Raw genomic sequence first — 15448 nt, forward strand, 5'->3', positions numbered from 1 at the left:
TACCCTTCTGCAGTAATACAGGAAAAATTCCATCCCTACCTGTCGCTTTGAAGGGTTTAAAGGAATCAATCGCTTAACCCTCAGAGCCCTAGGACAAACTTCTTTATTTTTAATCGTCTGATACTCAGGATCAGTAAAATATAAAAATAAGGGGTTTTCACTATGATCGATGGGAAGAGTTGTACTTCATGTAAGAGTAGTTGTCAAACCGGAAGTCCATGTTTGAACCTGATTTTGCACCGGAAATAAGTGTTCCCTGGTGCTATGTTTGGCGATATGTTCTACAGCTGCCTTTTGGCTACTGTTTCAATAATTAGCAGTCAATTCTCGGTAGATCAATGAAGGTGGAATCTAAATCTGGTCTTTAATTTCTTAGCGAAGCGTGCTTTTACAAATTGGAATCAATTTTGTAAATTGGGACAGAAACCGATAAACGCCTAAAAGTATGCAATGATCTAGTAATAATTCGTTGGTTAAAAGTATGACCCGTGTTTTAATTTTAGGTGGATTAATCACATGAGTGATACTTTTAAAAGAAGGGTACAAGTATACGAAACAAATTTTTCATACACACCAATCTTCTAAAATCATCTTTTCAGGTGCAAAATGATTATGATCACGAAATTGGGTCTCAGGGAGTCCTACCGGAAGTACACTCCTGGGACTAAGTTTCAGATACAACTCATGCTAGAAAGAAGCCTCAGCATTGTGTTCTAGCGTTGGCCTTGCATTTCAAGTTGTTAAAGTTTTCAGAATTATTATAAAATGCCAGATTCATAGACGACTCGCCAAAACATTGCACCAGGGAACACTTATTTCCGGTGCAAAAGCAGGTTCAAACATGGACTTCCGGTTTGAAAACTACTCTTACATGAAGTACAACTCTTCCCATCGATCATAGTGAAAACCGCTTATTTTTATATTTTACAGATCCTGAGTATCAGACGATTAAAAATAAGAAGTTTGTCCTGGGGCTCTGAGGGTTAAAAGCTTTTGTTCAGCAATAATTTGATCGGCCAGAATGCATGCATCACTCCTGGCACCACACAGTTGAATCATTATCTTTATGAATATAAATATCTCCTGGTTGCATAGGCCGCAGTTTAAGATACAGATGTATTCTGGTCTCTACTGAAAGCAACAGTAGAACACGGAAAGTGTGTTTTCATCATTGTTTCTAAGATTTTTTCGTAAAAAAACTCTCTTCGTAAAAAAACGCCTTCTTTTTTTTAAAAAATTCCAAGACCTATTGAATGATCTTTAGGGAGGACTTTATGCAATCTAGCAACAATCGGAGTACTCCCAATGTTTTCACATGTGTGCGTCCAATTTATCCTCTATCTTCTAAATTGTGAGGCACTCTTTGTATTGTTCCCACTGTTGTGTTCTTTTAGCCCGGTTAAATAACTTCCGGGTTTTCTGTCGCAGTTTTTGCAGGTTACTATTCCACCAAGGAACATCTCTAGATGAAATGCGTTTCTTCGGTGCACAACTGTCATGAAAAGACTGTTCAATCATGCTCGAAAGTGCTGAAGCACTTCAAGCTTATGACGAGAATGTTAAATTATCCACTCCCGATGAAAGTTTTGAAATGTAGATCTCCCTGTTAGTCTTCCTGGGATTTCTTGTAGTTTCCTCATATTCAAACAGTATAGTATAAGCTAGATATGCTTGTGATCAGATAGAGAAATTTCCTCTGATGCATGCCTTTTTTCCGAGAGTGTAAACTTCCTGAATAACAGAATATGTAGGTAAAGGTAGGTTCTTTGCCTATGTTACATAAATCGATTTCATTTCTGGAAATGAAATCGAAGAGGTGTTCTCCCCTACTATTGATGTCTGTGCTAGCCCATTTCGTATAATGAGCATTTGCATCACAACTAATGATGAAAGTTTTATTTAGCTTTCTACAATTAGAGACAAAAGCTTCTTCTGGTGGAGGTACATCATCCACATCTCCGGGAAGTATGCCGAAGCAATACAAATTTCCGTTTTCCCATGGATTGTTGGTACTTCCACCATAATAGCAACAATGCTTCGGTCAATAAATTGTGTAATTGGCACTGCATCCACACTTCCATTTACTCAAATTGCAGATCTTGGTTGTAACTGCTCTGATTTATTTACTAATTTGAAAGGATTTGCATGGATTCCCAATATCCTACCATTTTGTTTGTCCATGGTTTCTGGATAAAAACTATATTTAGTTTACTCTCAGTGAATCTTTCGGAATGTACAGCTGTTGCTTCTTTTGCATGATGTAGATTTGCTTGGATGCATGTGTAGTTTTTAGTTATCATTTTGATCGAACTTTAGATTCTATAATCATTGAGAAGTTTTGATTATCTCAACAAAATTTGTAGTCAGCCCATGTATAAGGGTTTCTAATCTCGTCACTCCACGGGGTCCTAGGATTTCTTTGTTTTGATCTACTATCATTACGTTATCACTAGTATTGATGTGGGTTTTAAAAGTTATAAAGCTTTTACTGAATGTTGCATCAACTATTCTAAATAATATGCAAAGATGGAACCTTCGATGGTAGAATGAGCACACATTATTTTGGTTGCTCATATTCAGTTCACCTAAAACAAATGAGTTCGTGGGAAGTTATCAAGCCGGCTTCATCGACGGCCGGTCGACAACGGACCAGATCTTTACCGTACGGCAAATCCTCCAGAAATGCCGTGAATACCAGGTCCCTACGCACCACCTGTTCATCGACTTCAAAGCGGCATACGATAGTATCGACCGCGCAGAGCTATGGAGAATCATGGACGAAAACGGCTTTCCTGGGAAGCTGACTAGACTGATTAAAGCAACGATGGACGGTGTGCAAAACTACGTAAGGGTTTCGGGTGAACTATCCAGTTCATTCGTTTCTCGCCGGGGACTGCGACAAGGTGACGGACTCTCATGTCTACTCTTCAACATCGCGCTGGAAGGTGTGATGCGACGAGCCGGGCTCAACAGCCGGGGAACGATTTTCACAAAATCCGGTCAATTTGTGTGCTTCGCGGACGACATGGACATTATCGCTAGAACATTTGGAACGGTGGCAGAACTGTACACCCGCCTGAAACGCGAAGCAGCAAAGGTCGGATTGGTGGTGAATGCTTCAAAAAAAAAGTACATGCTGGTAGGCAGAACCAAAAACGACCGGATCCGTCTGGGTAGTAATGTTACGATAGACGGGGATACTTTCGAGGTGGTGGAGGAATTCGTCTACCTCGGATCCTTACTGACGGCTGACAACAACGTGAGCCGAGAAATTCGGAGGCGCATCATCAGCGGAAGTCGGGCCTACTACGGGCTCCAGAAGAAACTGCGGTCGAAAAAGATTCACCCACGCACCAAATGCACCATGTACAAAACGCTAATAAGACCGGTGATCCTCTACGGGCACGAGACATGGACCATGCTCGAGGAGGACCTACAAGCACTCGGAGTTTTCGAGCGACGCGTGCTAAGAACGATCTTCGGCGGTGTGCAGAAGAACGGTGTGTGGCGGAGAAGGATGAACCACGAGCTCGCTGCACTTTACGGCGAACCCAGCATCCAGAAGGTGGCCAAAGCCGGAAGGATACGGTGGGCAGGGCATGTTGCAAGAATGCCGGACAACAACCCTGCAAAGTTGGTGTTTGCTAACCATCCGGTTGGTACAAGAAGGCGTGGAGCGCAGAGAGCACGATGGGCGGACCAGCTGGAGCGTGACTTGGCGAGCATTGGGCGCGACCGAGGATGGAGAGCGGCAGCCACAAACCGAGTCTTGTGGCGTACTATTGTTGATTATGTCTTATCTTAATGATGTTGAACAAATAAATGTATGTATGTATGTCATATTCAGTTTCATGAACCTTTTATTCAGAATTATGCTAGACTATGTACTACCATCAGGGTACCAGATTCCGCTCATCTGAGGCCAGTTTCGCAGAAAAATATCAGCTGTTGAATGACTGTTAAGTCAATTTGTTACGTTTTTCCATTTTATGTTAGTTCAATCTAAGTACAATCAGATACAAATCAAGACTTATGTAGAACTTTTCATAAAAGTATGATTTTGTTACATTTGGTGTGAGACCAAAGTAGTACTAATTCCGCTCACGAACAAATTTATACCATCTTTTAAATAGACTTTTGCGGAAAAGTGCATTATTTTTTCAACTCTATGTTTTTACAATTATTTTTTCTGTTCCGTAGAAGTGTATAATAAGGGTTAAACACACTGTGTACTAAAATCGGCAGATTTTACGACGTATTTTTTTGCGTGAGCGGTTATTGGAACACATGAAATTACCTACAGCTTTTTTGGGCCCAATAGCCGCTCACAAAATTTCATTGTTTTGTTTTTAAAATTTATGTTATCCGGTAAATATTACATAAAATGGCTTTGCTTTCGTCTAATTTATATTGTCCAAGAATATCAGCACCGAAAAAAGTGTATTTATGCGTGTGAACTTGATTTTTGCAACAGTGAGCGGCTATTGGTACACTGACAGTATGTATCTATTATACCAAACGACTGTACGCCAAATTGCCAAATGGGGTAGATTTGTTTTAATAACTCAGATTTGACTTAATAGCCTATTCTTTGAACTCAGAATTAGGTAGTTTTTCTCTCTATACCGGAGCCTGAACTGCGTAAAGATCCGTTCATTAACTACAAAGACTTTTATCCACGAAAATTGTGTGTGGACAAACGTCTACGAGGAGCAAGGGGGTCTTAGATGGTAAAACATGAGTCTACGTATTTTATAGGCAGTGCCTAACAGAAGTGTGCCGTTGAATTTGTATACCTAATAGATATCTGCAATACCTTACCTAAACGAACCTATGCTCATACATTACCTATTTATCTGTTTATACCCACAGGGCACCTCCCGACTTATCAGCACCGACAGTGAAGATGTCAACTCACCTCCGCACGGTTCAGCGGTTCAACAACCTGCGGTAGCGCCCGCCATCCCTCATCAACCGACACCACCCGCCTCGCAGGAATCGGAACCACCGGCTCCGCTTACGGAACCCGCCGTCAATCCAGTCCCTTCGGCTTCGGCAACATTCGTCACCGGGCTGACTCCGCCGGAAGAGGAACCCAAGAAGGACGACTTGAAAATCAAAATCACCCTCAGCAAAGGTCTTATCAGCAACGGCGGAAGCAGTAGTAAGCACAAAAAGGAAAGCAAGAAGGAATTGAGGCACTTTAAGAAGCGGGCCATTGCTAGAGAGAAGGGAAGAAGCAGTAAGAGGGCTAAACGGGGAGAGGGAGGCGATACGCAGGAAGAAGACGACGAACGGAAAGACGAGGAACTGCTGGGTGGAGTGGCGGAAGACTTGCGTGTGGACCCGATTGTACTTCCGAATATTCGGCCACAGTTCCCACTTCCGGGAACGGACGCGTATGAACTTTACCGGACATTGGCATCGCCTTCCGGTGGAGACGATTTCGACTCTCAGAGCTCGATTCTAGGAAGTGCATCGTCGAACAACACTCCCAAACACGTCGGTTTAACGGCGGCCGATGATTGCCGAATCATCCACAGCCGGGGATCGAGCGATTGCGGAAGTGACTTGGAACTGTCCCAGAACAGTTCAACGGCAGCGGCACCTCCGTCGGAAATCAATTTCGAAAGTGAAAATACCCAGGACAACAAGGAAGAGGAAGCGAAGGAGGTAGTGAAACCGGAAGAAGAAAAGAAGGAACCACCGAAAGAAGAAAGAGTCGAAGTACTGAAGTTGAGCCTGAAGGGAACCAGGTCAACGAGAACGACTCGAAGTAAAATGAAGAACACTGCCCAGGTTGAAGTGATTTCCAAACCGGAACCGATCCCGGTTCCGGCTGCAATAAGTTCACCGGAACCAGCAGTTAAGAAGTTCGGCCGAGCCACTCGAAATCGTAACAATAATAACAATGTGGTTGCACCGGAAGTTGAACCGGTCAAAGAAGTAGAACCGGTTCCGGAACCAGTACGAGAACCCTCTCCTCCACTAGCTCCAGTTCAGAAGGCAGCCACCCGCCAATACAGTAGGCGGAAAAAGAACGTGGTTCCGCCTGACTACCAGCACGACCTGTTGACCAGTCCCAAACGACCCGCCTTGGAACCAATCGATTCTCCTCCGCCTTTCACGTTGTCCTCGGAAACCGAATCCGCCTTGGCATCGATGAAATCTCCACGATCATCGGCCCTAACCACAGGACTAGATCTCACCACAAACTCCAACCGGACGGAACCCGCCCAACCTGCGGTTTCTTCCGACATTCAAGATGAAAACAAACCCGAACCCACAGAGTACAAAATCAAGAACAAGTTCAAAAGGTCCTACTTCCGGAGCGAAGAATTGGCTAAACAACAACAGCTGCAGGAAAGTCGACCTCTTGCAGAAACGTCCGCCGGAAACAATACGATACCTTCGGCGGCTCCTGCCAGCGCCCTGACTGTTCCTCCCATCACCATTCCAATTGTTCAACCGATGTCCTCTGCACAGGACCAGCAGCAACAACCGGTTAAGCTGGTGATCTCAAAGAAGAAAGGAAGCATTTTCAAGAGTCGTCCCCTCACCGGAAGTGCCGAAGCAGCGGACAAGAAGCGGCACGTCTACAAGCACAAATGGGACGATGATGATGAGGATGGGAAGGACAAAGGTGCAATGGCGGAAGCGGAAAAGGACAAGCAACCCTCCACCTTCGAAGGGGAACCTTCCGGACTTTCCAGGGTTACGCGGATGCGAAGTACTGGAGAAACTAGCATGGAATTTGACGATGAATTCGACTTCGATACCAAATTGAAGTGTGACCGAGACACGAAGCCTTACTACACCGTTGTGCGGAATGTCAAAAAAGCCCATCAAATTCAGGAGATTGGTGAATCTCAGGAGATGGATGACGACGTAGAGTACATCCTGTCGGCTCTCCAGCCGGACAATCCCAACGCGACGCGATGCCTTTCGGCGATGACCCTAGCCACCAAGTGCATGACTCCGGCCTTCCGGATGCATGTGCGAGCGCACGGAGTCGTGACCCGGTTCTTTAAAGCCCTCCGGGACGCCCATACGGATCAGAGCCTGGGTCTTTGCACGGCCACCATCATGTTCGTACTGTCACAGGACACTCTCAATATGGATCTCGACCGGGACTCGCTGGAGCTGATGCTGAACCTCCTGGATACGGACCACCGATCAGGATCCGACGGAGGTCTCAGCAAGGGTCAACTTGAAAAGAACCAACAAAAGGTACGGGAGCTTTGCGAAGAAATCAAAAACTCCGGCAAAGCAAAGCACATGGACCTGGACAATATCACGACGGGGTCACTTGCCATGGAATCGCTCCTGTCCCTAACCTCCAAACGAGCCGGCGAATGGTTCAAAGACGAACTTCGGAACCTCGGAGGACTTGAACATCTCATCAAAACGGTTTCCGACTGCTGCCGGCAGATCTCCGATTACGTGATCGAGTGGACCGATGATCTACTGTCGAAGCTGCAGAAGATCGAACGGTGCCTCCGGGTGTTGGAGAACGTGACCATCCTGAACGAGCAGAACCAGAGCTACATTCTGAACTACAACGGCGGCCGTATGATTACCACGCTGGTCAAACTGCTGAAGCTGATCGATGGCGAAGTGGTGCTGTATCCGACCACCGAGCGGACACCCAAAGAGGATCGAGGCGCGGTGCTACGGGAGATGATCATTCCGGTTCTGAAGCTGTTCATCACGCTGACCCATCCGTTCAATGATACTGGTAAGTGGCTTGGGGGTAAAAGAAGTCCAAACAAATTCACAGTTTTAACGTGTGATTTTCCTCCATTGCAGCCTACGGTGCCAGCGTAATTGGATCGCAGCCGCATGTGATTGCCACCTCGCTGCATCTGCTGCTGCGACTAGGTGACTACGTACCGCAGAAGTTTATCTTCGAAATGAACATTCTGGTGCTGCTGTTTTTGATCAATCTGACCATCTACACCCAATCCAATCGGCATCACCTGATGACGGCTCGGGCACCGGACGATTTTGGAACGACGGCGGCAGCCGAAAGCAGTCGGACTACACGTGGAGCGAAGGCGACCGCCCAGCAGGAAATGGCCATCCAGGCACTGGTTGACTACTTCTATCGGCAGGACGAGTTGGCGAGGTATGTTATGGGCGGTAGCTGGATGGTTGGACGTGGATGAAAATTTGTGTTGTATTGTTTTTAGGTATGCTGAGAAAAATACAGATGCCATTCTGGAGGCCAAGTCGAAGAAGAACGAAGATATCGAAGAGACTGTTACCAAATGTAAGTAAAATCCCAGTTTTACACAGATATCAGAAGACCGATTTTCACGAGACGAACCAGCCAAGGGCTGAAAGTCTCGTTAATAAAGACAATAATAATAGACCGATTCTCGGCGCACAATTGACTTCTCTGGAATACTTTGTGATTCCCTGGGAACATAGAAAAGATTGGGTGAAAAAAACGTGTAAAATTTGGCTCAGGAACAATGGAACCGTGCGAAACTCCATTACGGGCTCATTAACCGATTCCTTTTCAGCGATGCATCGAGTATACCTAGGTTCTAACCATTTTTCACTGAATTTCCAAGGAGTTCGGTATGAGTTCCTCTAGGACTTTCAACGACATCCTCTGGGAATTACCACGAGATTTTTTTATAGTTTTTCTGCCTGTTTCTCTACGAGTTTTTCTAACAATTTCATTAAGAGCTCCTCTCTGATTTTCTGAAAAATGTTTGGCAAAATTCAGGAATGTGAACATTTCAAACCAGTTTACTATAGATAACTTTTTCTTAGTCCAAAGTCCAAGTTTTATGTGCAAAATTGGATTTCGGATTTGAACCCCAGAACACTAAACGTAACTGGTTCCTCCGGAGAGGCTGGATTTATGGGTGAACGCGCTACAACGGACCAGATGTTTGCCATCCGCCAGGTGTTGCAGAAATGCCGCGAATACAACGTGCCCGCACATCACTTGTTCATCGATTTCAAATCGGCGTATGATACAATCTATCGAGAACAGCTATGGCAGATTATGCACGAATACGTATTCCCAGATAAACTGATACGATTGATCAAGGCGACGATGGATCGAGTGATGTGTGTAGTTCGAGTACCGTCAGTGTACCACAGTAGCCGCTCATGACCCAATAGCCGCTCACTGTTGCAAAAATCAAGTTTACACGCATAAATACACTCTTTTCGGTGCTGATATTCTTGGACAATATAAATGAGATGAGAGCAAAGCCATTTTATGCAATATTTACCGGAAAAACATAAATTTTAAAAACAAAACAATGAAATTTTTTGAGCGGCTATTGGGCCCAAAAAAGCTGTAGGTAATTTCATGTGTTCCAATAACCGCTCACGCAAAAAAATACGTCAAAATCGTAAAATCTGCCGATTTTAGTACACAGTGTGTTTAAAATACACTCCTACGGAACAGAAAAAAAATAATTGTAAAAACATAGAGTTGCAAAAATAATGTCTATTTAAAGATGGTATAAATTTGTTCGTGAGCGGAATTAGGACCACTTTGGTCTCACACCAAATGTAATAAAATCATACTTTTATAAAAAGTCCTGCATAAGTCTTGATTTGTATCTGATTGTACTTAGATTGGACTAACATAAAATGGAAAAACATTACAAATTGGCTTAACAGTCATTCAAAAGATGATGTTTTTTCTGCGAAACTGGCCTTAGATGAGCGGAATCTGGTACCCTGATGGTATCAGGGACACTCTCGAGTCCTTTTAAGTGTAGAATTAGCGTGATGTTAAAATACACATAAATAAAAACAAAAAAAAAACTCTTGAGTCCCTTCGAATCTCGCAGAGGGTTACGGCAAGGTGATGGTCTTTCGTGCTTGTGTTCAACATTGCTTTAGAGGGTGTAATTTAGGATAGCGGGGATAAACACGAGTGGAACGATTTTCACGAAGTCCGTTCAGCTGCTTGGTTTCGCTGATGATATTGATATTATTGCTCGTAAATTTGAGACGATGGCGGAAACGTACATCCGACTAAAGAGTGAAGCCAGGCGAATCGGATTAGTCATTAATGTGTCGAAGACAAAGTACATGAAGGCAAAGGGCTCCAGGGAGGAATCACCGCGCCCGCCACCCCGAAACATGAAACATGGACCCTACGTGCAGAGGACCAACTCGCCCTTGGAGTTTTCGAACGGAAGGTGTTGCGTACCATCTGCGGCGGAGTTCAGATGGAACACGGGACTGGGAGAAGGCGAATGAACCACCATCAGCTGCTGAGAGACCCAACCATCGTCCGCACTGCGAAAATCGAGAGGCTACGGTGAGCGGGTCACGTCATCAGGATGTCGGATAACAACCCGATTAAAATGGCTCTCAAGAATCATCCGACCGGCACAAAAAGGCGTGGTGCGCATGGAGCTAGGTGGGTCGATCAAGTGTAGAACGAATTTACGGACCCTTCGCAGAGCGCGTGACTGCAAACTCACAGCTATAGACGGAGTCGAATGCGCGTAACTACAGCCGATTTGGCCCCTCAGTTTCAATGTCATGCTTGCTTGTTATGCACTATACTGCCTATGATCGCATATCAGTCCCATATTTGCTGGCTTTCCTATTCATTTGGGACAGTTATGCGATCATAGGCAGTATAGCCAGCGTGCACGACTTCGGAGCTGGAGGTCCAAAACGCTGTAGTTATGCACATGCGACTTTTTTGTACAGCAGAAGACACTCAGGTATTATTTTGACCGGTAAAGTAAGGTAAGCCTTCATTCCGGCGATACTAATGACGATAAGCCTAAGTTTCGATCATCACAAAATAACCTAACGCCCAGGTAGGCTAGATGGAAGAATTCTAGCCGACGATGGGATAGTTCAGTGCCCACCAGCTGACGAACTAAAATGACCTACGGCTCATCGATTTCGCAGCTTCGAGGGTAATGGCCACCAATATATCGTTATTCCTGATTCAGGTGATCACCACAGCAGACGGAATAAGAAATCGACCATGTTTTGATTGATGGACGGCACTTCTCTGACATTATCAACGTAAGGACCTATCATGGCGGTAATATCAACTCTGACCACTACCTGTTGATAGTCGAACTGCTCCCAAAGCCCTCCGTCATCGATAGTGTGTAGTACCGATGATTGCCACGGCACAACCTAGAGCGACTGAAGCAATCAGATTCCGCCTCAGCAAACTCGCAGAATATCTAGGCAGCGCTTCATCTATCTAGAAGACTGGTCAGTCATAAGCAACGTAGCCGAGTGTACTGTACGTGGAATGGAGTCGGTTTGAGGAAAATGAATTTATTTTGAACAATATTTACTTGTTTAAATGTTTTTTTCTTGTTTTAGACATAATTGGTAAAAGTAATGGAAAGGCAAGGGTTAAGTAATAGCATGACTGCTTTTGTAATTCGGCCTTTCGTTACCTTCGGCCTTTCGTTCCCTTCGGCCTTTCTTGCTTCGGCCTTTTGTTACCTTCGGCCTTTCGTGCTTTCGGCATTTTGTGATTTGGCCTTTCGTGGTTCGGCCTTTCGTAGTAGTCCCGAAGAAGTGGAAAGAAAGAGTAATTTACCGCATTCACAAGAAATGCGACCATTTGGAATGTGAGAACTTCTAAGCGATCAACATTTTGAATGCCGCCTTCAAAAGTGATAAATTCCCAGATCTTCCGTCGCCGGTAACTTAAAACGAATAAACTCGTGCATTCATAAACGAATTCGATTGAACTTTGTGTTATTCTTGGTTTTAAAGTTGTTGCAATGTTGACTTCCAAGACATTAGTCCTGAACCTTCTTATTGTGGCGCATGTGGCCAGCACTGCCAGTACGGGCTCGTTCAAATATTACGTAACGCTAAAAAGGAAGGGAGGGGGTCTAGCGTTGTGTTACGCTTCATACAAAATATCAAAATTGCTCATATAAAAGTCGTTACGTGGGGGTCTCATACAAAAGTTAAAAGGGGGTCTGAAATCGTCAGATTTTACGTTACTTCTTCTTCTTCTTCTTGGCGTAACGTCCTCACTGGGACAAAGCCTGCTTCTCAGCACAGTTTTTAACTGAGAGCTTCCTCTGCCAATGACCATTTTGCATGTGTATATCGTGTGGCAGGCACGAAGATACTCTATGCCCAAGGAAGTCAAGGAAATTTCCTTTACGAAAAGATCCTGGACCGACCGGGAATCGAACCCGTCACCCTCTGCATGGTCATGCTGAATAGATTTTGCGTTACGTTATATTTGAATGAACCCTACCATGCTAACACTGTGTACAACATGCGAGTTTTTTTAACGTGTTTAACCAAAACACAACAGCGTGACTACTAAAGCGTTAAGACAAGTTCTCAATCGATTCACCTACCACTTGTATCTTTCTTTTTTTTTACAGTGCTCCAAAAGGCCGGTTCCCACATGGAGCACACGCTCATGGCCAGCTACGTGGCTCTACTTATCGGGTGGCTCGTGAAGGGCAGTGACGAGTACGAGGCCACCGTTCGATGCTACCTGAAGGACGGCAACTTCGTGATGATGGTCAACTCGCTGGAAAAGTACCACAACTTCCTCAACCTGACCGCCAATGTAAGTATATGAGTTTCATTATGAAATGGAACACCTCAGTTAGGTCGTTGTAAGGCGTAATTATTGGGTTAAAGGAACATGAATGATAGTACCGTCAATGTACCAGTAGCCGCTCATGACCCAATAGCCGCTCACTGTTGCACAAATCAAGTTTACACGCATAAATACACTCTTTTAGGTGCCGATATTCTTGGACAATATAAATTAGACGAGAGTAAAGCCATTTTATGCAATATTTACCGGATAACATAAATTTTAAAAACAAAACAATGAAATTTTTTGAGCGGCTATTGGGCCCAAAAAAGCTGTAGGTAATTTCATTTGTTCCAATAACCGCTCACGCAAAAAAATACGTCAAAATTGTGAAATCTGCCGATTTTAGCACACAGTGTGTTTAACCCCTATTATACACTCCTACGGAACAGGAAAAAATAATTGTAAAAACAGAGTTGCAAAAATAATGCACTTTTCCGCAAAAATCTATTTAAAAGATGGCATAAATTTGTTCGTGAGCGGAATTAGGACCACTTTGGTCTCACACCAAATGTAATAAAATCATACTTTTATGAAAAGTTTTACATAAGTCTCGATTTGTATCTGATTGTACTTAGATTGAACTAACATAAAATGGAAAAACATTACAAATTGGCTTAACAGTCGTTCAACAGATGATGTTTTTCTGTGAAACTGGCCTTAGATGAGCGGAATCTGGTACCCTGATGGTATGGCAAACCATATTCTTGAATTTACAGACTTGATGTTAAATCCAACAATAAGTTGTGTTGAATCAAGCTGCCAAAATATTTTTGTTTTAAATTCACGTTAAAAAAAGTAATTAAAAAAGTTTACGCAGTAACACCCAATGAAATCATTTTCCTTACTTTTCCTAAACAGTCGGACGCCTCCAGCCTGCAGCACGTTCGCCAGACCAAAAACATCATCGACAATCTTAAGAAACTGGACTCGGCTGACCGGCAACACCAACAACAACCGGAAGCATCCACCAGTAGCAGCAGTCTGCAATCGTTACCCACTACTTCCTCGTCATCGTCCACTAGTATCGCTACAACCGCCTCTAACACCACCACCCCGCACCGTTATGGATCTCGGTCATCGACCCGGGCGCACTACTGATAAAGGCGGACCGCCGCCGACCCTCCGGTAAGGTCCCGAGCGTGAGTTTGAACTTTTACTCCCATCTTCTCTCGTAATTCGTAATAATTGTATCAAAAGTCGCTGTCCGGTTAATTAGGATTGATTTTATATTTTACCATTCTTATAACCTACTAGGAAAACTGAAACGGCTCTCTTTTCGTTCTTTCTTTTGGCGCGAACCCAAACATCAGAAGAACGGAAGGATATATTCTGTATAAATTATATTTGCTTTTAACACAAAGCCCCGTAACTTAAGATTACCTACCGAACGACGAGACTTGTAAAAATGGGTTTAGAGAGTGTCCGAACCAAAATCCTGTAAAGATCGCAAACTTTCTCCCAAAATGAAAGTTCACCACCCCTACTTCGCATAAGGAAAAGAATACACTCAAATGAAGTGTATCCTGGTTTTAATTTCAAATATTTAACTGTACATTTTTTCAGTTTTCGCGTCCTTTTGATAGCTGGTAAAAACCCCTCCTTAATAGATTGTCTAAGTCTAACTAATTGAATAAGAATAGATTCTCTTCGTAGCCGTTCCGCGGTGCTTCATTGTTGTTATATTTGAAATAAATGTAGGAATTTTCAAAATTTTGAATGCTAGTTCTTGACTTGACTACATTAAGTCCACCACCATTTTAATGCTGTCTTACATCCAATTGGAGATGATTTTTACAGCGCATAATGGACCGTCTTGCGATTGTTCATGATTTTTCGATAATAACGCCAATTGAAGCACCGCGGGTCACATTTGTAAGCACTTAAAAAAACCTATAGTTGTGCGTGAGTGAGCCTCTTAATATATCCGTTGTTTCGGTGTGTGTACGTGTTCCTTTGTATGTGTGAGAGCTCGGGCGAAACCCAAAATATGTTCGTCCTCTCAAATGCTAATCTGAAATTAGATCGTAGTGAAAAGCAAACAAAACAGTAGTTTATAAATCACATAAAATAAATCACGTTTAATTAGATGTTTATTAGAAATGAAGGATCCAAATCAAACACAAATCATACAAGTGGCGACGCGGATGGTGTGCGCAGCTGCCAGGTAACTTTTGTCATCCTAATAGGAAGCAATCAGTGAAGTACTAGATTGAAAGTAGTGAGCTGGATTTTTGTATAGTGAGATGATCAGTTCTCCGTTTCTGCAATGAAATGGTGCAAACAGCGTGGGTTATATGATTTCTTGCCTAATTTGATGCTGTTTGAGCAAAAGTTTGGGTAACTGAGTTGTTGTATTTTTATTTCTTGCAACTTCAACAACACAGTTACCCAAACTTTTGCTCAAACAGCATCAAATTAGGCAAGAAATCATATAACCCACGCTGTTTGCACCATTTCATTGCAGAAACGGAGAACTGATCATCTCACCATACAAAAATCCAGCTCACTACTTTCAATCTAGTACTTCACTGATTACTTCCTATTGTGAGAACACCCTCAACTCGGTGGGGGAAGGAGAGGCAATAATCCTTTCTTTACACACATTACTGGGTATTTAAGATGAAGAGCTAAGAACTAGCTCGTGGACGAAAGCAAGCATTAATAGAGTATTATGGTAGAGAGTTCTATAAGTAAAATGAACGGGAAAAGCGCGTGTACATACAGTAGTGAGATCTAATGGTAAAATGTATATTGTTTAAATTATTAAGATGCATAAAGAAACACAAAGATACAAAGAGAGATCTTTGTGGAAGAAATACTTTTTAATAAAACCTCTTTGGAAATTAA

The 15448-nt window shown here is 43.4% G+C and overlaps 1 protein-coding gene across 1 annotated transcript in view; it reads left to right on the forward strand.

Annotated features, from left to right (window-relative positions):
- The window catches only part of LOC109400381 (protein wings apart-like), a 39342-nt gene extending 23894 nt beyond the window's left edge, over positions 1–15448 (forward strand). The window contains exons 4-8 of the mRNA XM_029855783.2: positions 4873–7738; positions 7810–8128; positions 8193–8272; positions 12375–12565; positions 13460–15448. Of these exons, the coding sequence (XP_029711643.2) occupies positions 4873–7738; positions 7810–8128; positions 8193–8272; positions 12375–12565; positions 13460–13699 (3696 nt within the window). The 3' untranslated portion in view covers positions 13700–15448. The remainder of the gene's footprint in view (positions 1–4872; positions 7739–7809; positions 8129–8192; positions 8273–12374; positions 12566–13459) is intronic.

This window comes from Aedes albopictus, chromosome 1 (genome assembly GCF_035046485.1).
Source record: "Aedes albopictus strain Foshan chromosome 1, AalbF5, whole genome shotgun sequence".
Taxonomy (NCBI): domain Eukaryota; kingdom Metazoa; phylum Arthropoda; class Insecta; order Diptera; family Culicidae; genus Aedes; species Aedes albopictus.